The 23,360-nt window shown below is 48.1% G+C and overlaps 1 protein-coding gene across 3 annotated transcripts in view; it reads right to left on the bottom strand.

Moving 5' to 3' along the window:
• The window catches only part of bicc1b (BicC family RNA binding protein 1b), a 331,511-nt gene that overhangs the window by 246,718 nt on the left and 61,433 nt on the right, over positions 1 to 23,360 (bottom strand). For all 3 annotated transcript variants that reach the window (XM_038822313.1, XM_038822312.1, XM_038822314.1), the window contains exon 2: positions 11,487 to 11,533. In XM_038822313.1, the coding sequence (XP_038678241.1) occupies positions 11,487 to 11,533 (47 nt within the window). The remainder of the gene's footprint in view (positions 1 to 11,486; positions 11,534 to 23,360) is intronic.

The following is a 23,360-nucleotide window of genomic DNA, read 5'->3' as shown; positions in this document are numbered from 1 at the left end:
TTCACTGGAGGTCCTGGAGCTCTGTGCATTCACAGAGCTAACACAGCTCTATCCTGCCATGGACTCTCCTGTGCAGCTCTCTCCAACAGATTCCAATGCAAGAACCTGACCAGTAAGTATAATGTCTATTTTTGTCTCTGGTTGGCTCTTTCTTGTCCATCATCACAGACCTTTTGTCTTGCTTGCTAGCAAGTAGAAAATGGAAGAAAGCCACCTCCGTGATTTTGCGTCAAAAGCACATACATACATTTGGCGCCGTGTACATGCAGGGTGCATAGACCTGATCACTGTTACCTCCTATGGTCGGAAGACTGCATGGCTGATAATTCAGCTGTTCTCATTTTAATTGCCAGTAACGGCCATTGGGCACAATTTCATGTGCTCTTAAAAACCTCTCACTTAGTCACTGAGCAATATGTAGAAACATCACTGGGGTGATTACGTCTTGATGAGAAAAGGCCTCACAAAAAGTTCTTGACCAACTTGGCAGTATTAAAAAGGATGGGGCTCCAGAGGCAACATGACCCTGTTTTTTTTTGAAGTGCACAAAACAGTGAGCCCTTCCCATATATTATGATCACAGCGTTTAAGTGCATCAAAATTAACTTGAAGATCGTTGGATTCTGCCAAAAAGCTGTCTTTCTGCTAGAAGCATCAACTCTTCCAAGATTTCTACAATCAGAGAAGGAAGGGAAAGGAATTGCAATGAACTAAATATATGCCTGATCAGGACAAGAAATTGAAATTGAACAGCTAACGATGTGAGGGCAGACTTCAGAGACAACTACCCTTGAGGTGGTGGTATACTGCCTTCTTCAACCGCTGCAGTCTCAGATGTGTAGGTACATGCACAGTGCTGTTAGTGAGGGAGTTCCAGGATTTTGTCTGGCCTACATGTAAATCTATGCCCACAGCAATGTAGTCGACACTCAATTAACCCTCTGAAATGGCCAATCCAGCCATTCAGTGGTAGTCGAGAAAGTGGTTCACCATCATTTTTAAAATACATAAATTTAGAGCACCCAATGATTTTCTTCCCATTAAGGGACAATTCAGCGTGGCCAGTCTGCGTGCTCTGCACATGTTTGGGTTGTGGGGGTGAGACCCATGCAGACACGGGGAGAATGTGCAAACTCCACATTAGCACATTACAAGGCCCCACACACAGCAATGGGTTAATGACCAGATCATCTGTTTCAGTAGCATTTGTTAAGGAGCAAATATTGACTGTTGTGATATGATGTGCATGCACCTTTAAGGACACAATTCTTTAATTCTTAACAATCATTATATACAGCCGTTTGAGAGCGCAAAACTCTCAACTGGTTGGACCCTACCTACTTCAAAGGAAGATGGTTGTGGCTGTTGGAGGCCAGCCACCTCAGTCCCAGGACATCAGTGTAGGAATTTCTCAGGGCGGCATGTGATGCAGTGGTTAGCACTCAGACTGTGGCGTCAGGAGTGTGATGGAATACTTTCCATTTGCCTGGATGAGTGCAGCTCCAACAACATTGAAGCGCGACAACATCCTAGACAAAGCAGCCCACTCGATTGGCATCCCATCCATAAACATTCACTCCCTCCACCACCGACACACAGTATCAGCTGTGCGTATCATCTACAAGATGCATCGCAGGAACTCACCAAGGCATCTCAGACGGCACCTTCCAAATCCATGGCCACTACCATCGAGAAGGACAAGGGCAGCAGATACATGGAAATCCCACCACTTGGAGGTTCCACTCCAAGCCACTCACCATTCTGACTTGGAAATATATCACTGTTCCTTCAGTGTCACTTGGAAATCCTGGAACTTCCGCCCTAACAGCACAATGGCTGTACCTATACCACATGGATTGCAGTGGTTCAAGAAGACAGCTCATCACCACCTTCCCGAGGGCATTTAGGGATGAGAAACAAATGCTGGCTGAGCCAGCAAGGCCCACATATCTCAAAAAAAGAATTTTGTAAAACTTATGCATTGCTGAAAAGACCATTTTGTCAAAGCTTTTCATCTTGCACTCATCAGGACAAATCTCATGAACACCAATATCAGTGGAAACAACACCTTTATAATCCTGAGATAAAGCTAGTCAAAAAGCTTCAACAAAGTGCCTTTTTTTAGTAACAATCATTACATATCTCGACAGAATGCAATATATTTGTCCCATAACTTGTAGGCAGTCCATGAGCAGCGGTGGTAGTGGTCAGATGTACCATACTTAGTTCTTGATGAACGGTCACTGTTTATTATTTTTTTAAAATAAGGGACTCACAGTATTGCTTTGTCAATCCTGGTGTATGATTGGTGCACACAAGTTAAAGAAAAGAATATAATATTGACAAGGGCACGTTACGGAGCTTACCTCCTCTTCTAAATAGTGCTGGGGATCTTTCATATCCGATTATAAAGGGAAGATACAGCTTCGACAAAAGTGCAGGCCTCAACTATGCACTCAAACCTCTGCAGTAGGATCTGAACCTACAACTCCGAAATTGAGTGTGACCAATGAACTATGACTGACGCCTTACAAAAGATGAATGAATCATAGGGAAAGATGCAAACAAAAGTTCTTTGAAGGCATAACCAGCAAGGTGGATAACGGGGAACCTGTGGATGTGGTATATCTAGACTTCCAGAAGACATTTGACAAGGTTCCATATACAAGACGGTGAGATCACAGGGGATTGGGGGTAGTGTGCTAGATTGGATTGAGGATTGGCTGACTGACAGAAAGCAAAAGGTCGGAATAAATGGGTCCTTCTCTGGCTGGCAAACTGTAACTGGCAGGGGTGCCTTAGGGGTCAGTCCTCAGACCTCAACTATTTACAATTTATACAAATGATCTGCAAGCAGAGACAGAGTGTAACATAGCAAAATTTGTGGATGTACAAAAATAGGTGGGAAAACTGGCAGTGAAGAGGTAAGAAAGATTTTACAGACGTATATAGATAGGCTAGGAAAAATAGAAAGTCAAATTATTATGTAAACTAAATGTGTCTGGGCAGAGGAATCTGGGTGTCTTTGTTCATGAATCGCAGAAAGTTAGTATGCAGGTACAGCATGGAATTAGAAAGGCAATGCGTGTCTATTGCGAAAGGGCTGGCGTATAAAAGTACAGAGGTGTTGTTGCAATTGTACAGGGTGTAGGTGAGACCACATCTGGAGTATTCTGTCCAGTTTTGGTCTCCTTATTTGAGGAAAGAGGTGGTGGCATTGGAGGCAGTTCAGAGGAGGTTCACCAGATTGATTCCGGGGATGAAAGTGTTGACACATGAGTAGAGATTAAACAGTTTGGCTTATACTCGCTGGAGTTTAGAAGGCTGAGAGAGGTGTACTAAAAGGGATTGATAAAGTAACTGTTGACCAAATGTTCCCCCATGTGGGGCATTCTAGAATGAGAGGTCACAGATATAGGTTGAGAGGTGGCAAATTTCGAACTGAGCTGAAGAGGAACTACTTCTCACAGAGGGTGTGAATTTGTGGAACACGCTATCCCCTAGTGTGGTGGAGTCTGAGTCATTAAATGGTTTCATGCAGGGGATAGATATAGTTTTGATTTTTAAAATGGGTTAAAGGGACATGGGGAACAGGTAGGAAGATAGATGTGAGACCAGGAAGAAGTCAGCCAGGAACTGATTGAATGGCGGAAAAGGCTTAAGGGGCTGAATCACCTACTTCTGCTCCTAATTCCTATGTTTCTAAAATGGGGCATGGCAAATCTTGTTAAAAGGATTAAAAGTTTGTCTTCTGATGTATCACTGGAACCAGATTGGTTTGCTTTTAATTTATTCTTGGGATGTGGCCATCCCAGGCACAGGATGGTGACGTTGCACCTTCTTGTGGAACCGCTGGCAGTGGTTTTGACAGGGCCCACTGGCTTGCTAAGCCCGATCAGAGGGTAGTTAAGGGCCAACCACGTTAGTGTGGGTTTGGAGTCACTTCGATACAAGTCTGATTAAGGGCACCAAGTTTCCAAGTGGCCATTTAGCACACTGCCGCTCTTCGAAAGGGCTATTCAATTTGTTTGGCTCTACAGCTCTGTCCCCACAGTCCTGAAAATAATTCCTTTTCAACCATACACCTTTTTAATGTTGCACCCTTTCAGCCAGTTCTTTGCAGATCACAACTCACTGTGTCAAAATATTCCTCACCTTCCCTGCAGTTCTTTTGTCAATTATCTTCAATCGGGGATAGTTCCTTTTGGAAAGTTACTATCAAAACCCTCCGTGATTCTGATGAGCTCTACTGAACCTTCCCTCTGCTCAGAGGAGAACAATCTCAGTTTTTCCAGTCTCTCCTCTTAAGATCTAGTCCCTAATACCTTGACGCCATTCCCGCAAATCTCTTTTCTGGTCTTGCTATCGCAACAGTTCAGGACTGAAAGTGAATGTAGCCACAGTCCCCGAGGACTATAGGCTGCTCTCCCCTTATGGCGAGAGAGCTGACTGGTGGTGATTTAACCCGAGTGTCACCACACCTCAGGTGAGGGGGCAGGGTTGAGAAAGCGGGGCCTTCACAGTGCAGGAATAGAACCTCTGCTGTTGGCGTCTCTCCGCATCACGAACCAGCCGTCCAGCCAACTCAGCTAACGGTCTCTCTAAACCAGTTGCCAGCAAGTTGATCCCAGAACTGCTGCTTTGAAGACTCTTTCACTCCCCAATGTTTTATAAACTTACTCATCTGTTGGACATATTTAGACATTTTCTTAAAGAACAATAAATCCAACACTTTGATTCCAGTACGCACAGCACTCCATCACAATGATATCGGTGCCTGAAATCTCATCAGCAGCTGATTTTAAATGAAAGGCAGAAAGACTTCTCATTCACACTCAGAAATGTTCTTTGAATGATGGGTTAAAAAGAAAACGCCACAAATCCTCATTTTTAGATGGAATCTAGAGAGCCCTGCATTCCCGCGTTTCTATCTTTTTCTTGATCACATGCCTCTCAGACACTTTATCAACGAACCAACAGCTAATTGAAATGACTTGGGGGCCCTGAGAATTAGCTGATAGTGCAGGGGACTGCAGGTGAGCATGGTGCAAACGTTATGTGCCAGCACCTTTACTTGGCCAGTAAGGAGAATTTGCAAGTTTGGTTTGAAATTAGGTATATTACAAAACAGGCATATTAAAAGGTGGAACAATTCCTATGGCAGTCACACTAAAACTAATTATGGGGACCATTGGAGTCTAAGTCCTTCTGAAAATAATCAGCATCATAGGCACAAAGTTTCACAGTGACAGAGCTTAGGAACTGAGTAGGGATGCGTAATGCTTTCATAGACGCAAGATCAGAATATCTTTATGCGGACTTCCGGTTGCGGCTATGACTAGCTAAGCCGCACATTTGGAAGCTCCTGCAACAAAGGTGTTTTTGGGCCAATTGGAGGGCCCCAACGGCGCTGAAAAAACGAATCCCGGTGGGGGAAGGTCCCCTGAGGAGAACTAGACCGATTTTATGGTCGGTACCCGGAGTGGAGCGGCAAGAAAAACGGCAGCAGCTCCCCAAAAAAAGCGGGGGAAGAAAATCAAAATGGCGGCCGGCGGTGCACCGGAGGAGTGGAAGAAATGGGCGGAGGAGCAGCAGGCCGCTCTCCTCCGTTTTTTCACGGAGATGAAAGTGGAACTCTTAGAGTCCATGAACGCGACGGCCACCAGGTTGGTGGGAGCCCAGGCGATCCAAGAGGCGTCGATTAAAGATCTGCAGCAGGAGATGGCCGCGAGGGAGGAGGAGGCCACAGTCATCGGGGCAAAGGTGGAGGTGCACGAGGCACTCCACATGAAGTGGCAGAGCCGCTTCGAGGAGCTGGACACTCGGATGAGGAGGAAAAATTTGAGGATCCTGGGCCTGGAAGAAGGCCTGGAGGGGTCGGATCTCCCGGGATATGTGGCGGAGATGTTGAGCTCCCTGATGGGGGAAGGGGCCGGTCCGGCGCCCCTGGAATTGGAAGAGGCATACCGGGTCATGGCCAGGAGGCCTAGGGCAAACGAGCCCCCGAGGGCGGTGCTGGTGCGGTTCCAGCGGCTAAGTGATCGAGAGAAAGTCCTGAGGTGGGCTAAAAGGGAGAAAAGCAGCAAGTGGCAGAACTCGACGGTAAGGGTGTACCAGGACTGGAGTGCGGAGGTGGCAAAGCGGCGGGCCCGGTACAACCGGACAAAGGCGGTGCTACACGCGAAAAAGATCAAATTTGGAATGTTGCAACCGGCGCGCTTGTGGGTCACCTACAAGGACCAACATCATTATTTCGAGTCCCCAGAGGAGGCCTGGACCTTTGTACAAGAGGAAAAGTTGGACACGAACTAAAACCTGGGAGCACCGGCGGTCGTAGCCGCCGGGGGACTCTTGATTGTGCAAGTGGCCCTTTTCTTTTTCAGGCCAGGTCGGAACTGGGTAACAGTTTCGTGGAGTGTTTGGGGTGTTTTTTCTCGAACGGTTGACTTTTCTGAATATTTTGAAGGTTTCGAGTTGTTGGGTGTTTCTGTATATTTGTACTGTTGAAATCTCTATTGTGGGTCGTTGGCTTCTTATGGGGTGTTTTTTCCCGTTTCCAATTTCCCTTAGTTATTTACCCCTCTTACCCTTTTTCTTTGGGTGCTTGGGGGGGTTTTTTGTTCTTTTTTTTCTTTTCGGGTTATGGTTATCTGCGGTTATTTATACTGTTTGATGGAGGGTGATGGTTGGGCACACTGTTAGTTGATAGTTAGTTAATTATTTTGTTATTTAAGTATGTAGTTAAGTATTTATGTATTTAGTTGCCATTGGGTATTTGTATTTATATCGTTAAGTTGGGGAGACGGGACGGGGGGGAGCGGGTTGATTATGCGGGTCTTTCTCGGGGGTTTTAAGGGGATCTTTCACGGGCGCAGATGGGGTGAACCGGGAGGAGTCGGAATGTGGCAGGAGCAGCCGGGTCAGCGGAGACCAGCTGACTCTCGGGAGTACGATGTGGGGTACATCGCGGCTAGGAGGGGTCCTAGCCAGGGGGGGGGGGGGGGGGGTGGGGGGGGGGGGGGGGGGGGGGAAGGGGGGGGGGACTGGGGGGGGGACACCGGGTTGCTGCTAGAAAGACCAGGGACGAGAAGGGGAGAGCCGGGGGAGGGGGGGGGGGGGGGGCCATCGCTATGGGAAGCGGGTCAGAAAAGAAGGGATGACCCGGGGCGAGCAAGGGACAAGACATGGCTAATCGACAGGGAGTAGGGACGGGTCGCTCTGCGACCCGATTGATCACGTGGAACGTAAGGGGGCTGAATGGGCCGGTCAAAAGATCAAGGGTCTTCTCACACCTGAAGGGACTGAAGGCTGATGTAGCAATGCTGCAGGAGACTCATTTGAGGGTAGCAGATCAGGTCCGCCTGAGAAGGGGGTGGGTGGGACAGGTGTTCCACTCAGGCTTGGATATCAAGAACCGGGGGGTGGCGATTTTGGTGGGAAAGAGAGTGTCGTTTGTGGCGGCAGAGGTGGTGGCAGACAAGGAGGGCAGGTACGTGATGGTGAGGGGTAGGCTGCAGGGAGAGAGTGTGGTACTGGTAAATGTGTATGCCCCGAACTGGGACGACGCGGGTTTTATGAGGCGCCTGCTGGGCCTCATCCCGGGACTGGAGGCAGGGGGCCTGATCATGGGAGGGGACTTTAATACGGTGTTAGACCCTGGGCTGGATAGATCGAGTTCCAGGACGAATAGGAGGCCGGCAGCGGCAGAGGTGTTAAGGGGGTTCATGGAGCAGATGGGAGGGGTAGACCCATGGAGATTTGGTAGGCCTAGGGCGAGGGAGTATTCTTTTTTCTCCCACGTCCACAGAGTGTACTCTAGGATCGATTTTTTCGTATTGAACAGGGGGCTGATACCGAGAGTGCAGGACACGGAGTACTCGGCCATTGCGATATCGGACCATGCACCACATTGGGTGGACGTGGACATGGGGGAGGCGCGGGACCAACGCCCGTTGTGGCGCCTGGATGTAGGGCTGTTGGCGGACGAAGAGGTGTGCAGAAGGGTGAGAACGGGCATTGAGAACTATCTGGGTACGAATGACACAGGTGAGGTGCAGGTGGGGACGGTCTGGGAGGCCTTGAAAGCAGTGATTAGAGGAGAGCTGATCTCCATAAGGGCACACAGAGAGAGGAAGGAGAGGCAGGAAAGGGAGAGGCTGGTGGGGGAGCTCCTAGAAGTAGATAGGAAATATGCGGCGGCGCCAGAGGAGGGGCTATTAAGGGAGCGGCGTAGCTTGCAGGCCAGGTTCGACCTACTGACCACTAGGAAGGCGGAAATGCAGTGGAGAAGGGCGCAGGGTGCGGCGTATGAGTACGGGGAAAAGGCGAGCAGGATGCTGGCACACCAGCTTCGTAAGCGAGATGCAGCCAGAGAGATTGGGGGAGTGAGAGAGAGGGGTGGGGATGTAGTGCAGAAGGGGCAAGAGGTGAATAGGGTCTTTAGGGACTTCTATAGGGAATTGTATAGGTCTGAACCGCCGAAGAGGAGAGGGGGAATGAAGAACTTTCTCGACAAATTGGGGTTCCCAAAGGTACAGGAGGAGCTGGTGGAAGGGTTGGGGGCGCCAATAGAGCTGCAGGAGCTAATTAAAGGGATAGTCCAGATGCAGGCGGGGAAGGCGCCGGGGCCGGATGGGTTCCCGGTGGAGTTTTACAGGAAATTTGTGGACTTGGTGGGTCCAGTGCTGGTGCGAGCCTTCAATGAGGCGCGCGAGGGGGGGGTTCTGCCTCCAACAATGTCGCAGGCCCTGATCTCCTTGATTTTGAAGCGGGACAAGGACCCGGTCCAGTGCGGGTCCTACAGGCCTATCTCCCTCTTAAATGTAGATGCCAAGCTGTTAGCAAAGGTCCTGGCAACCAGGATAGAGGACTGTGTGCCAGGGGTAGTCCATGAAGACCAGACGGGGTTCGTGAAGGGACGCCAACTTAACACAAATGTCCGGAGATTGTTAAATGTGATTATGATGCCAGCAGTGGAAGGGGAGGCGGAGATAGTGGTAGCGCTGGACGCGGAGAAGGCATTTGACAGGGTGGAGTGGGAATACTTGTGGGAGACGTTGGAAAGGTTTGGGTTTGGGGAGGGATTTATCAAGTGGGTAAAACTGCTCTATTCAGCTCCGATGGCAAGTGTGGTAACAAACGGGAGGAGGTCAGAATATTTTGGGCTCCATCGAGGTACTAGGCAGGGATGTCCCCTATCTCCCTTACTCTTTGCATTAGCGATTGAGCCGTTGGCGATGGCACTGAGGGGTTCAGGGGGGTGGAGAGGACTGACAAGGGGAGGGGAGGAACATCGGGTCTCGCTCTATGCGGATGATTTGTTGTTGTATGTGGCAGACCCGGAGGGGGGAATGCCGGAGGTAATGGGGATACTAGCGGAGTTCGGGGACTTTTCGGGATATAAATTAAATCTGGGGAAAAGTGAGGTCTTTGTAATACACCCGGGAGACCAAGGGGAGGGAATTGGGAGGCTCCCCTTCAAAAGAGCAGTTAAAAGTTTTAGGTATTTGGGGGTGCAGGTGGCAAAGAACTGGGGGACCCTACACAAGTTGAACTTTTCCAGACTGGTGGAGCAGATGGAGGAGGAGTTTAAGAGGTGGGACATGGTGCCGCTGTCGCTGGCAGGGAGGGTGCAGTCAGTTAAAATGACGGTCCTCCCGAGGTTCTTGTTTTTGTTCCAGTGTCTGCCCATCTTCCTCCCCAGGGCCTTTTTCAAGAAGGTAACGAGTAGTATCATGGGGTATGTGTGGGCACATGGCACCCCGAGAGTTAGAAGGGTCTTTTTGGAGCGGAGTAGGGATAGTGGAGGGCTGGCGTTACCCAACCTTTCAGGATATTACTGGGCGGCAAATACATCGATGGTACGAAAGTGGATGATGGAAGGGGAGGGGGCAGCCTGGAAGCGCATGGAGAGGGCGTCCTGCGGCAACATAAGCTTAGGGGCACTGGTAACGGCACCATGGCCGCTCCCTCCCACGAGGTATACCACGAGCCCGGTGGTGGCGGCCACCCTCAAGATCTGGGGGCAGTGGAGGCGACACAGGGGGGAAGTGGGAGGTCTGATAGGGGCACCACTAAGAGGGAACCACAGATTTGCGCCGGGAAACACAGGAGGGGGATTCCAGAGCTGGCAGAGGGCGGGTATTAGACAACTGAGGGACTTGTTTATAGAGGGGAGGTTTGCGAGCCTGGGAGAGCTGGAGGAGAAATTTGGGCTCCCCCCGGGGAACACGTTCAGGTACCTCCAAGTGAAGGCATTTGCCAGACGACAGGTAGCGGGGTTCCCCGCGCTCCCCGACAGGGGGGTGAGTGATAGGGTGCTATCAGGGGTCTGGGTCGGGGAGGGGAAGATCTCGGACATCTATAAGATTATGCAGGAGGTGGAGGAGGTACCAGTAGAGGAGCTGAAAGATAAGTGGGAGTTAGAGCTGGGGGAACAGATAGAGGACGGGACATGGGCAGACGCCCTGGAGAGGGTCAACTCGTCGTCGTCATGTGCGAGACTAAGTCTCATTCAATTTAAGGTACTGCATAGAGCCCACATGACGGGGACAAGGATGAGTCGGTTTTTCGGGGGTGAAGACAGGTGTATTAGATGTTCGGGAAGCCCTGCGAATCATGCACATATGTTTTGGGCATGTCCGGCACTGGAGGAGTTCTGGAAGGGGGTGGCAGGGACGGTGTCGAGAGTGGTGGGGTCCAGGGTCAAGCCAGGATGGGGACTTGCGATCTTCGGGGTTGGGGTGGAACCGGGGGTACAGGAGGCGAGGGAGGCTGGAATATTAGCCTTTGCGTCCTTGGTGGCTCGGAGGAGGATCCTGATTCAGTGGAGGGACGAAAGGCCTCCGAGTGTTAACACCTGGTTAAACGACATGGCAAACTTCATCCAATTGGAAAGGATCAAATTCGCCCTGAGAGGGTCGGTGCAGGGGTTTTCCAGGCGATGGCAACCCTTCCTAGACCTCTTGGATCAGAGATAGAAACTGAGGCCATGACAGCAGCAACCCGGGAGGGGAGGGGAGGGCGGGAGGGGGGGAGGGGGGGGGGGAGGGGGGACAACGACGAAGGAAGTACGGTAGCGGCGGTGGCACGGGCAAGGCCTGCCCGAGGACGCTGCTAGAAATGATAAGTTGGTCTGACTGTCGGTTCGCCGGCGGGGGGGGGGGGGGGGGGACGCGCGGGTAGGGGGGGGGGGGGATTTTTTTTTTTTTTTTCTTTTTCTTGTTAAGTAGGGGGGTTTGACTTTGTTTTGTTATAATTTAAATGTAAATGTAGGGGGGGTTAAAATGTTTGTATTTTGAAAAATTCAATAAAAATTATTTTTAAAAAAAAAAAAGAATATCTTTATGCCATACTCTCTCACAAACAAGGACTTCATCATTTCTTATAGATATGGTTTGAATTATCTTTTTAAATTGGTCTGAGGTAAAATGCACAAATTATACCATGGTGAGGAGTATTAAGGGGGCTGAGCAACAACACAGTACCTTCTGGAAGAAATCTTCCCCAGTTTTGCCTTTTCCTTCAGCAGCGGCTGTAAAATAAACATTCAGGGTCAAACAGATTCCAGTTCAATACTTCAATCAAACACAAAGAAATAAACAAGCAGCAAATGTTTAATCATGAAAATCAACATGTTTATAGAACCTTTTATCAGTACCCCGAATGGTGTTCTTTGTCCCACTTGACACGTCTTGGGTGATGAAAATCACATGACCACTCAATCTAAATTCTGAGTGGTCATTGACTCAATCTTTTTTTTTTATTTAGAGTACCCAATTATTTTTTCCCAATTAAGGGGCAATTTAGCATGGCCAATCCACGTACAGTGCACATCATTATCTGCAAACTCCACATGGACAATGACACGGGGCAGAGATCAAACCCAGGTCCTCGGCATCTTGAGGCAGCAGTGCTAACCACTGTGCCAGCATGTTGTCCTATTGGCCCCCTCTTCGGGGTGGATCTTGTTACCATAAAAAAATCATTGTTCAATATTCTACCAACTGGATCCTGACAAATCCATTCCTGACCATATACTCACTGCTCGGACCACCCCATCCCTCCCAGTACTCCCCACATTCACTTCCCTCCCATGTCCAGCCCCCCCTTGCACCCATCCCTCCCTCATCCCAACTCCAGCTTTCACCCACCCTAAACCCCTCCCAACTCACGCCTCACCACCACCAACCCAACCCCTTCCCCATTCCCAGCTCCTCCCCAACCCATCTACACAATACAACGCCCATCTCACCCCAACCCATCTCTCCCTCATCCCTATGTTCATTATGCCCACTGAAAGGGTGCCAAATTTGATTCCAAGCAGAGTTCCATTTGTGAATCTTTGGCGGGATTGTTGTTGGAGGAGGATGGGTGATAATACCACCCTCTTTAACCTCTGGACTGGACAAAGTGGGCAGTGAACAAGTGGCCACAGGTCTCAGCCATCTTTGCTGGGAATGTACATGTGAATACAGGGACATGACAAGGGGGCCACAGTCCAACCTTGTGTCTCCTCTTCCCTCACCGTTTCAGCCGACACACAGTCAGCACACTCAGAATAGGAGTGAAAGAGGTTTTGGAGAGGGAAAGGCAAGAACAATTCAACAGTGACAGGAAATGGTAGGGTGTTAAGGCAAGTAAAAATAACACAGAAACAAGAATCATAAATAACTGGGCAGTAGTTTGTGCTTAGCTCAGGAATGTTATATAATGTGAAGCGAGTAGGAAATGAGCTGCTACATTGGAATTTTACACTTGGATCAAATATCTGTTTCCTGGAGCTCAACTGAACACTTTCATTTAATGTGTAACATGTTCCCCAAGGCAAACATGAGACCAGATTGCCCAACACCATCATCGCAGAATATAGGCACAATACTTTTGGTTTAAGCCAGGCTAACATACAGTTAATGATAGAGGGGTGAAGATCCTCTGGTCAACCTGTCCCACACAATGGTGATACCCTGTGTAGCACAATATTGTTATGAGGAAATGTTATATAGAATATTAATATATAATATCATTGGCTGGATATTATATACATTTTGGAAAGAATACTTTTGTTAAGCAAAGGACGCTAGCCTATAGCAGCTATTAAGTTGAATCTGCAAAGGACCCAAGCTTGTTAATGGAGACACAGAGTCTAAGGAATTCTCAGAGACAGTGGCTGTGATAAACTCAGATTGAAAACCAGAGATCGGTCACGTGGCCCAGCCTTTGTGTGAAATATATTGGATTGTTTGAACTAACAGTCAGAGAGTCTGCAAAAGGGACATCAGGGGCATGAGCCGTACCCTTCTTCTCTTCCCCTTAAACCAGTCTCATCAAAGCGGAGCTGTGTTTTGTGATTGGAAACCCCACTAGAAGACCTTAGTGCTGCAACCACAATAGTTCCAGTGGAAAAATCCCTATCCCAGCAGCGACTGTGGAAAGCAACCCTTCAGCTTAAGGACAATCCAGTAATCAATTTTTTCAAACTTTAATTTTTACTTGGCCAAGTTTAATATCTGATAGTTTGCAGAATTATATTTCCTCTTTGCTTCCTGTTTGGGGAGGAGGATTGTTGTGTGTGTTGTTTTTGAATTAGTGGGTAGTTGGACATATTTGTACGTTTCAAGCCTTTTGTTAACAATTTCTGCATCTTTCCTTGAGAGTTTGAGCAAGAAAGCCAGCTCCTTATCTGTTAACTTCAAATACAAATTCCAATTAAAGGGCAATTTAATGTCACCAATCCACCTACCCTGCCCATCTTTTGGGTTGTGGGGTTGAGACCCACGCAGGCACAGGGAAGAATGTGCAAACTCCACGCGGATAGTGACCCAGGGCCGGGATCGAACACGGGTCCTCGACACCGTGAGGCAGCAGTGCTAAACACCGCGCCACCATGCCACCTTCATTTGTTAACTTTAGGACCCAGCTGGTTTACAATATCACCTCCCCTTTAAATTCAAACTCTGCTATAACCAACCCAAGAGTGGGTGGAATGGAGGAGTCAGTTCACCCCCTCCTAACCTGGTCAAAACAATGTGTACACTTCCCACCACACCTGAAACTACGTGATCACCTGGAATGCAGTGGGGGTGAAAAACCAGCTTTATGAAGAATATGGTGGAACAAAATTCTGTTAAATCCTGCAGAGCTTCCTCAAAAAATTAAAGGGTGGGGTCAGACAAACGAAGAATTCAACACTCCTTATTCGATCTGACCTGTGATGAGTAGAAATGTGCCAATTGCCTTCCACACGTCCGTCTGGGAGAGCATAATTAACAGGGAAACAGCAGAACCCAGACAGCACAAACCAACCTCTGTCCGTCACTTACAGCACTAGTTGGAAGTGTTTTGGGCTGCATCATTTTCACTTGGAGGCCCTTAACACTAAAATTGCATTGGAAACCATTGGATACACCCGGAGAGCCTACCTGCGAGTGACAAGGCAGAAGACAAGGTGGAGGTCAGTTGAATTAATCTGCGAGACAAAGGACTCAGCTGTTCACTTAATGAGAAAAAAGGAGGCCAAATGCTCCGATATGTTTCTAGAATGAACGTTGACTGAAATGTATCCGAAGAAAATGTGTGTTTGCAGGTGCTGGGTTCCCGCGTCTGACTGGATTCCTCTGGCTGAAGTAAGGTTGGTTGCACCCTTTAGTTACACCAAGTTCCACAGATGAAGAATCCATGAGCCTCCCACCAGTCCCACACTGCAAAGACTGGAAAATAAATCCAGTTTAGGCAGACGGAACGCAGCATTACATTTGCCTGTTTTCTACCTGCTTTTTAGTATCCCGGACATCCCTTTTTATATTTTTATGAAAAAAGCAGGAGAGAAAATAGTTAATTATAATAAATGATCAGCCCCTTTGAAAGGGACATTTGACGTGATTGCAATGGAACCCAAAAATTTGAAAAGAAAGTTCAGCAAATTAAATTTTTCCAATTAAGGGGTAATTTCTCAAGGCCAATCCACCTACCCTGCACATCTTTGGGATGTGGGGGCGAAACCCACGCAAACACGGGGAGAATGTGCAAACTCCACATGGACCCAGAGCCAGGATCGAACCTGGTACCTCAGCGCCATGAGGCAGCAATGCTAACCGCTGCGCCACCATGCTGCCCAGATGAGACCTTAAACTGAGGCCAAGTAGATGCTAAAGAAACAATGGCACTATTCGAACCTCTTCCATAAATTATCCCTTAACGTCCAATGATGTGCAGGTTAGGTGGGTTTACAGGGATAGTGCGGGGGGATGGGTCCAGGTAGGGTGCTCTTTTGGAGGGCCGGCACAGACTCTATCGGTTGAATGGCCTCCTTCCGCACTGTAGAGATTCTATGGATTCGAAGTGCCCTGCAATGTTTATCCCTCAACTAATGTCACTGTAACTCATTATGGAGTTTGTGGGAGCTTGCTGTGTGATTCGTGCATTACAACAGTGACTGCACCTCAAAGGGACTTCATTGACTGTAAGGATTTAGGATATTCAGGGGTTGTGAAAGGCAGCCTTATACCACAGTATTTATGTTATGTAGTATCTTGAATAGCAAGAGTTCTTCACCACGGGGTGATCTAAAGAGACACAAGACCGGCTACTAGGCTCAACTGTAGACTGGGCAGAGACCTATGAGAGTTAGCACATAGCGTGGGTTCTACCCAGTTTATGTGCATATCGTTACAGGTTATCATCACACACTCTTGTGTTCACCCAGACAAGGCTCAGAACCTCTTTGTGAGACCTGCTGAAACAAACATACAACTACAGGCCCTTTTGCTTTTCAGATATGGAAGCTAACAAGAGCTCAAGTCCAGTGAGCACATGAGCAAAGCACAGGGTAACTGCAGGTGGCGCTGTAACCAGTGGGTTTGTACAGAACCACAAAAATGCAAAATAGCTCACTACGCATTCAATATAGAAAAGGAAAAAAGACTTGCAACCTCAGGACTATCCAAAATCCAGGGAACTTGTTTACATCCACCCAAGGAGTAAACATGTACCAATGAGCTGTTTCCTTTCGTTTATCTTATTGCTGCCAGGTGAGAGTGTCGGACTAGAGGATCTGGTCTAAAAATCAAACCATTAAAAGTGAAATCAGGAAACACTTTGACATACAAGTCTACAAATACAAACTGATGTTGGATCAAATGTTCATTTTAAATTGAGAGTGATAAAACATTTGGTTAATATGGAGTAAGTACGTGGAGTTCAGCTGTAGGTCAACCAGGATCTGACCGATTGACAACCGGCTCAAGGGGCTAAATTGCCTACTCCTATTCCTGGGTTCAGTCAGCGAAAAAAATGGGCTCCCAGTTTAACACCCCATCTGAAAGATAACCGGCGCGATTCAGTGGCCTCATTGCGTCCAACATGGTGCCAGGACGAAGCCATTGAATCTCGTGAGAGTCGTGGCATTCGAAATCTCTCGCAACATTCCACTGAATCTTGCTCTCGCTGAGCAAGATCCATGCCAGCATATTTAAATATGCGCTCGTCAATTCACCCGGCTCCCCGAGTTTCACCGGCCTCTCCAGCAAGGCCTCAACCAGTCAGCGCATGGTACGGGTTTGCAAAGTTTTAATGGTGCCTCGTGGGGTCTCACTGGGGAGCTGAGGCCCCCAGGTGGTCAGGGACAGGGCAGGGTGGCACCTTGGTTCTCCTCCCTGGCACTTGGGCATGTTGCCGCCCTCCTGCATGAATAGCCTCCCTTTTGGTTTATTTAAAAAATACCCAGCAGACAAGCGTTAGTCTTAAAGAAGGTAAAGGCTCGTTTATTACAAAACCACTGCAGAAAGTTACCTGAGAAAAAACGTAATAAAATTAAAAATTAAAAGCAAATAAAGATGGAAAAAACTCAGGGGGCCTGGTGCTGATCCCATTGCGCTGGAGCATCGCCGGAGAGGCCCAAAACGGGCTTCGTGCCAGGCACCGAGGCGCATGAGAGTCACCCAACCCGCGGCGCCTGGCATGATCAGGATCACAACCTTGCTGGGCATGATTCAGATAATCATATTTAAATATGAATCATTAGCTCCCGGGAGTCACTGGCCGCACAGGCGAGGCTTCATCCAGGTACCGATTTGTACTAGTTTCCACAAGGGGAGTCTCGGCGTGATAGTCACTCCGGGGTGCTTAGAGGCAATGGGAGCTCCCAGGTGGTCAGGGCCAGGGCACTGCCTCGGCACCCAGGGACCCTGGCAGGGCCAACCTGATACCCTGCCAGTGCCTGCCAGAGTGTCAGGGGCAGTGGCCAGGTGCCAGGTTGGCAGTACCAGGGTGGCATGGCCAAGGGCAGGGCATCATGAATGTTGGGGGTTTTAGGAGGGGGCCCCTCCTAAAAGGAGGGGCCTCAGCAACCCCAGAGCGGGGCATGTTCTCTTGGGCAGGGGGCAATGCCCAATGCCCACGAGGGTGTATTCGTATGGGCAGGGTAACCCTCATGTCTGGGTGGCAAGGGGGGGTGCACAGTAACACTCAGTGATGGGAGTTGGTTGCCCCCATCTGTGGGGTTTGCGTTGCCCGCAGCCGGATGGTGTGGGTGACCCTCAACCTCACTTTGAGATCGGGGCACCCTTTCAAACTAGTGCCCTGATCTCCAAGGAGCCAATCTGGCCGGAAAGTTTAGTTCTTCACTGCAGAAACTAATTCTAAATGTGGGATTGAAAATGAGAAACTCCCCCAGGTCTGCATCCCAACCTGGCACCAGCAGTGCCAGGGCATCACACTGCCCAAAGGGCATGCAGCTGGGGGCTTTTGATCCACTGGGAGACCCCCGCGAGTGCCATTCCATCTGGTCCCCATTTGTGGGGACCAGTGCTGAATAATGCTGGTCCGAGGGCTCTGAGGTGAAGAGGTTGAATCCCAAAGCCTCAGATACTGGAGGAATCTGCAAAGAGGCTTACTATCGCGCTCTAATATGCAGGTTTGTTAAAAAGTGATCCTGCCCATTGTGGGCAGGATGTAGAGCCCAGGAACTGGGTCTCCCAGCTTTCAACTGGCACACTACACCACAGTGAGCTGCTTTTCCAGCACAGTGTGGCCGTAGGACCGTGCCCTTAAGTCATTTTTTTTCGATGAATTGCACCTGAGATTTCAAGTCAGTCTCTGAGATCTTGATGTGGGCCCGTTGCTTGAAATCTTTCTTTCCTAAGTTCGGGGTTGAAACTGAGGTTCAGTTTAGCATGTGGTGGCTTCTGCAGTCAACTATTTGGGGGTTTACCTTTTTCAGATGAACTCGGCCGCTTTTTGGGATAGAGAGCTTTCCTATTCCTCACCAATTCTGCAGTTAAAGCACTTGTCAATTGGCAGAATTGCAGCTGATTTCTTAGTACCTACCTCTCTTGGCCAAGAATCCTCACTGAAGTTGTTTCTAAGAGTTATTCCTGAGGTACTGCTCACAACATGGTAATTCTCAAACTGACTATAATACACAGTACTCCAGATGTGGTTGCACTAGTGTCCTGTAACCTCATTTTTGGATTCAATTCCCCTCACAGTAACATGCTATTAACTTTCCTCATTACCTGCTCTCTCTGCCAGTAATAATCATCTTCATTATTGTCACAAGTAGGCTTACATCAACTGCAATGGAAGTTACTGTGAAAACCCCTTGGTTGCCACAATCCAGCGCCTGTTCGAGTACACAGAGGAATTCATAATGCCCAAATTACCTAACAGCACATCTTTCGGGACTTGTTGGAGAAAACCGGAGCACACGGAGGAAACCCACACAGACACGGGAGAACGTGCAGGCTCTGCACAGACAGTGACCCAGGCTGGGAATCGAACCTGGGACCCTGACGTGTGAAGCCATGGTGCTAACCACATGGGGCAGCACGGAGTCTGCAAGTTCTCCCCCTGTCTACGTGGATTTCCTCCCCCAAATCCCAAAAGATGTGCTGTTAGGTGAATTGGACATTCTGAATTCTCCCTCCGTGTACCTGAACAGGTGCTGGAATGTGGCGACTAGGGGGTTTTCCACAGTAACTTCATTGCAGTGTTAATGTAAGCCTACTTGTGACAATAAAGATTATTAATATTACTATGCTACCATGCTGCCCCATATATAGTTTATAGTTATATTGCTATATCGCTTTATATGGTTCCAAAACTTAAAATGGCTGCTATGTTAATTTTGATGAAGCATTGTTACACCAGGCAAAGATGTTAATTATGTTGAGGTCCTTTGATGTTTCTTCCCATCTCTTCAGAAGTAAAAGGATTTTTCACACCTTTTAGAATTCAATGGACATCCCTGGAGGGATCCTTGCATTTTCTAATGGCTCTTTGTAGCGAGATATGGAAATACGAGTCTCACAAGGCTTAAACACTGGAGGTGCCATTTTGTCTGCCCATATCTCTGTTTTAGAAAGGCTTTAAACTCAACGCAAAAAGTTGAGTGTGCCTTTAAAACAGTTGCCCTTAAAGTCTGAAATTGCACATTCATGCAATACTGAAGATTTCATTCTGGTCGTTTTTTTGCTCAAATTGGGCAGGTTACAGCTCAGGCCCAGAAAGGCAAAGAACTTTGCAACTTACCCATTCTGGCCAGCCCAAGAAATTTAAAAACTGTGCTCAATATTCTTCAGTGGCTGAATTAAGAGCCTGCATTGGGCATAGTTCAGCGAGTCAGAAAGGACAATTCCAGGAGTTAGCAAAATGGAAAGCTAGAGATTATTCATTTAATTCCATGGGACTCAGGCCTGTCCATGACATTTAGGTGGTCAGAAATTCAGGTTCTAGGCACAATTTGAGTTACCAAATACCAGATTTACAATTTGTATAACACAGCTGGAGACAGCAGGACTCTCCATATTAACCTCCATCTTCAAACACTGCCTCACCTTATAGTTTGAAATGAAATAGTTTAAGGGCAGCACGGTAGCATAGTGGTTAGCACAGCTGCTTCACAGCTCCAGGGTCCCAGGTTCAATTCCCGGCTTGGGTCACTGTGCGGAGTCTGCACGTTCTCCCCGTGTATGCGTGGGTTTCCTCCGGGTGCTCCGGTTTCCTTCCCCCAGTCCAAAGATGTGCAGATTAGGTGGACTGGCTATGCTAAATTGCCCTTAGTATCCAAAAATGTTAAGTGGGGTTACAGGGATAGGGTGGAGGTGTGGGCTTGGGTAGGGTCTTCTTTCCAAGGGCGGTGCAGACTCGATAGGACGAATGGCTTCCTTCAGCACTGTAAATTCTATGATCTATGAAAGTGGTCACAATTGCGCTATCTTTGTTAGACGCGCACCAGATTTATACAGAATCATAGGCGTGTAGAGCAACACTCCTCCACAGAGTGGGACTCGATAACAACAACACCTTGCATTATGTCATTGCAATTATATAGCACCTTTAAAGTACCATCACAAGGCATTTTACCGGAGGAAGAGAATGGAAGAGAGATAGGGGAGAAGTTTAGGGAGGGAAATTTCTGAGCTTAGGCAGCTGAAGATACCGCTACCAGTGGTGGAATGATTATAATCGGGGATGTTCGTTCAAAGGTGCGCTGAAAGTTGAGGGTTGAGGGTTGAGATTACGAAGATGAGTGGTGAAGCCAGGAGGGATTAAACAACATGGATGAGAATTTAAAAATTGAGGCATTCAAAATTGACCAGGAAGCAATGTAGGTTAAGGAGTGTGCAGGTGGTGGATGAACAGCATTTGGTTGAACCTATAAGGAGAGAGTTTTCGATGACCTTAAATGTTTACAGAGGTCAGAAGATGGGAGGACAGGCCAGGAATGTGTTGGAACTGTGAAGTCTAGAGGTATCATAGAACATAGAACAGTACAGCACAGAACAGGCCCTTCGGCCCTCGATGTTGTGCCGAGCAATGATCACCCTACTTAAACCCACGTAACCCATATACCCGTAACCCAACAATCCCCCCATTAACCTTACACTACAGGCAATTTAGCATGGCCAATCCACCTAACCCGCACATCTTTTGGACTGTGGGAGGAAACCGGAGCACCCGGAGGAAACCCACGCACACACGGGGAGGACGTGCAGACTCCACACAGACAGTGACCCAGCCGGGAATCAAACCTGGGACCCTGGAGCTGTGAAGCATTGATGCTAACCACCATGCTACCGTGAGGCCCCCTAATCAACGGCATGACATGGATAAGGAAACAAGAAACCTTAATGATGGCACAGATATATCGCCATCTCAGCATGGAATACTACACCAAGGTTGCAAATAATTTGGTTCTGCCTCGACGGTTGGCTGGGCGAGGAATGGTGTGGGTGGACAGGGAATGGATTTTTGAGGTGGGGACTGAACACAGTGGCTTCAAGGTTTAGTTTGAGGATATGTCCTCTCATCCAGTACTCGCTGTCAGATACGTAGTCTGATCATTTAGCGAGTGTAGGGGTTGAGGGAGTGCTGATGAGGTAGAGCTGGGTGTCGCCAGCATAAATATGGAAACCAAGCTGTTTTTCAAAGATGTCACCAAGGAATCAGATGTAGATTTAAAATAGGAAGGGACCAAGAATAGAATCCTGGACACCAAGGCAGGAAGAGAGTCAGAGCAATTGATTCTCTGGCTATGATTGGTATTACATTGGTGATGTTTGTATAATTTATTATGCTTTACAACTGTATCTCTTGGGGCAACACGGTAACACTGCTGCTTAACAGCGCTGAAGACCCAGGTTCGATCCCAGCTTAGGGTCACTATCCATGTGGTGTTTGCACATTCTCCCCGTGTCTGCGTGGGTCTGACCCCCACAAACCCAAAGATGTGCCGGGTAGGTAGATTGTCCATGCTAAATTGCCCCTTTATTGGAAAACAAAATGCATTGGGTACTCTAAAAGGAATGTATCTCTTGATTCATAAAAGAGTTATAGTTAAAAGACTGTATCATGCGGTCTACACTGGAGTCTTCGGACTTCAGTAAGTAAACACAGGTCATCCTTTGAATTGCCCTTACTGGAGTTTGAGAGAATTTCTGGTCCCATAAATTTAAATCTTTTGCACTCATGAATTTAATCTCCCCAAATCTCAGTATATTTCTCTAAAATATGAAAATGAAACATGAATCTGGACGCTTACGACACTGGATAAATAGGAACTGAATGAAAAGATGCTGGAAATACTCAGCAAGGCAGGCATAGTCTCTGGAGAGACGATTTAGGTCAAAGAAGCTCCATCAGATGAGAACGTAACCAAGTGAGAGTGCAGTGCCACCCAGCTGGACTGTGCACGGAGGGGCGTTTGGGGGAGATGGTGTGGTCAATCATGTCAAAAGGCTGCCTTACTGATCAAGAAGGTTGAAGAGGGATAGTTTACCTTTGTCATGGTCACACGGAAATGTCTTCAGTGACTTTGATCAGAGCCATTTCATTACTGCAATAGGGGTAGAATCCCGATTGGTGGGATTCAGACAACAAGCTCCGGTGAGGATGGGTGGGAGGAAACAACACATTCAAAGTCTGTAGAAGGGTAATTTAGATCAGAAATGTTAAGTCTTGTCTTTCTCCACAGATGCTGCCAGACCTGCTGAGTTTAATCCAACATTTGCTGTTTTTATAACACATTCCACTCTTGGGAATGGAAAGGGAGGTTTGGAGATGGGGTGGTAGTTTGCAAGGGCAGAGTCATCGAGGGATGAGAACAGCTGATTTGAATGGGTCAGTGGTTGAGGAAGGAGAACAGTTAATAATGTTGGCTAACATAGAGGTCAGGAGTAGAAGCTGGGTGTTCAGCAGTTTAGTGGGAATAGGCTTGTGGGAGCAGGAATGAGTCGTCTCAACAAGATGAGCTCAGAGAAGGAATGTGGGCAGACTGGAGAGAAATGAGTGAAAGGTGAAAGTTCAGAGTTGGGGCAATAGATGAGCCTTCGAGTAAGTTTGGCCCACGCGGTGCGCTACGAGCAGACAAAGTGGCAAAGGTGATAAAGTTAATGAGCATCTCGCACTTATTGGAGGGGAGGGTGTTTAGGAAGAAAGTTTACAGCACAGGAGAGAAGCTGGAAGCACCACTCCCTCACACAGCACTGTAACAGTGGATGGTTATAGAATCAGTGTAATATACAATGACTAATGCACAAATTATTATGCAAAGTTGTTTGGCGATACAGAACCTGTGCACTGATGAAAAAAGTCATTTTGGCGAAGCTTCTCATTTTGCACTCATCAGGACAAAATCAAGAATATGATGTCAGGGGAAGCAACCACTTCAGCTCAGACGGCTGGACCGCTGGTTTGTGATGCAGAGAGAGGTCAACAGCACGGGTTCAATTCCCGTACCGGCTAAGGTTATTCATGAGGTGTGGTGATCCTCAGGTTAAATCACCACCAGTCAGCTCTCCCCCTCCAAGGGGAAAGCAGCCGATGGCCATCTGGAACTATGGCAACTTTATCAGCCAGAGATT

The sequence above is a fragment of the Scyliorhinus canicula genome, chromosome 16 (genome assembly GCF_902713615.1).
Source record: "Scyliorhinus canicula chromosome 16, sScyCan1.1, whole genome shotgun sequence".
Classification (NCBI taxonomy): Eukaryota; Metazoa; Chordata; class Chondrichthyes; order Carcharhiniformes; family Scyliorhinidae; genus Scyliorhinus; species Scyliorhinus canicula.
The sequence above is the reverse complement of the archived record's forward strand: the minus strand, read 5'-3'. Positions and strand labels throughout refer to the sequence as shown.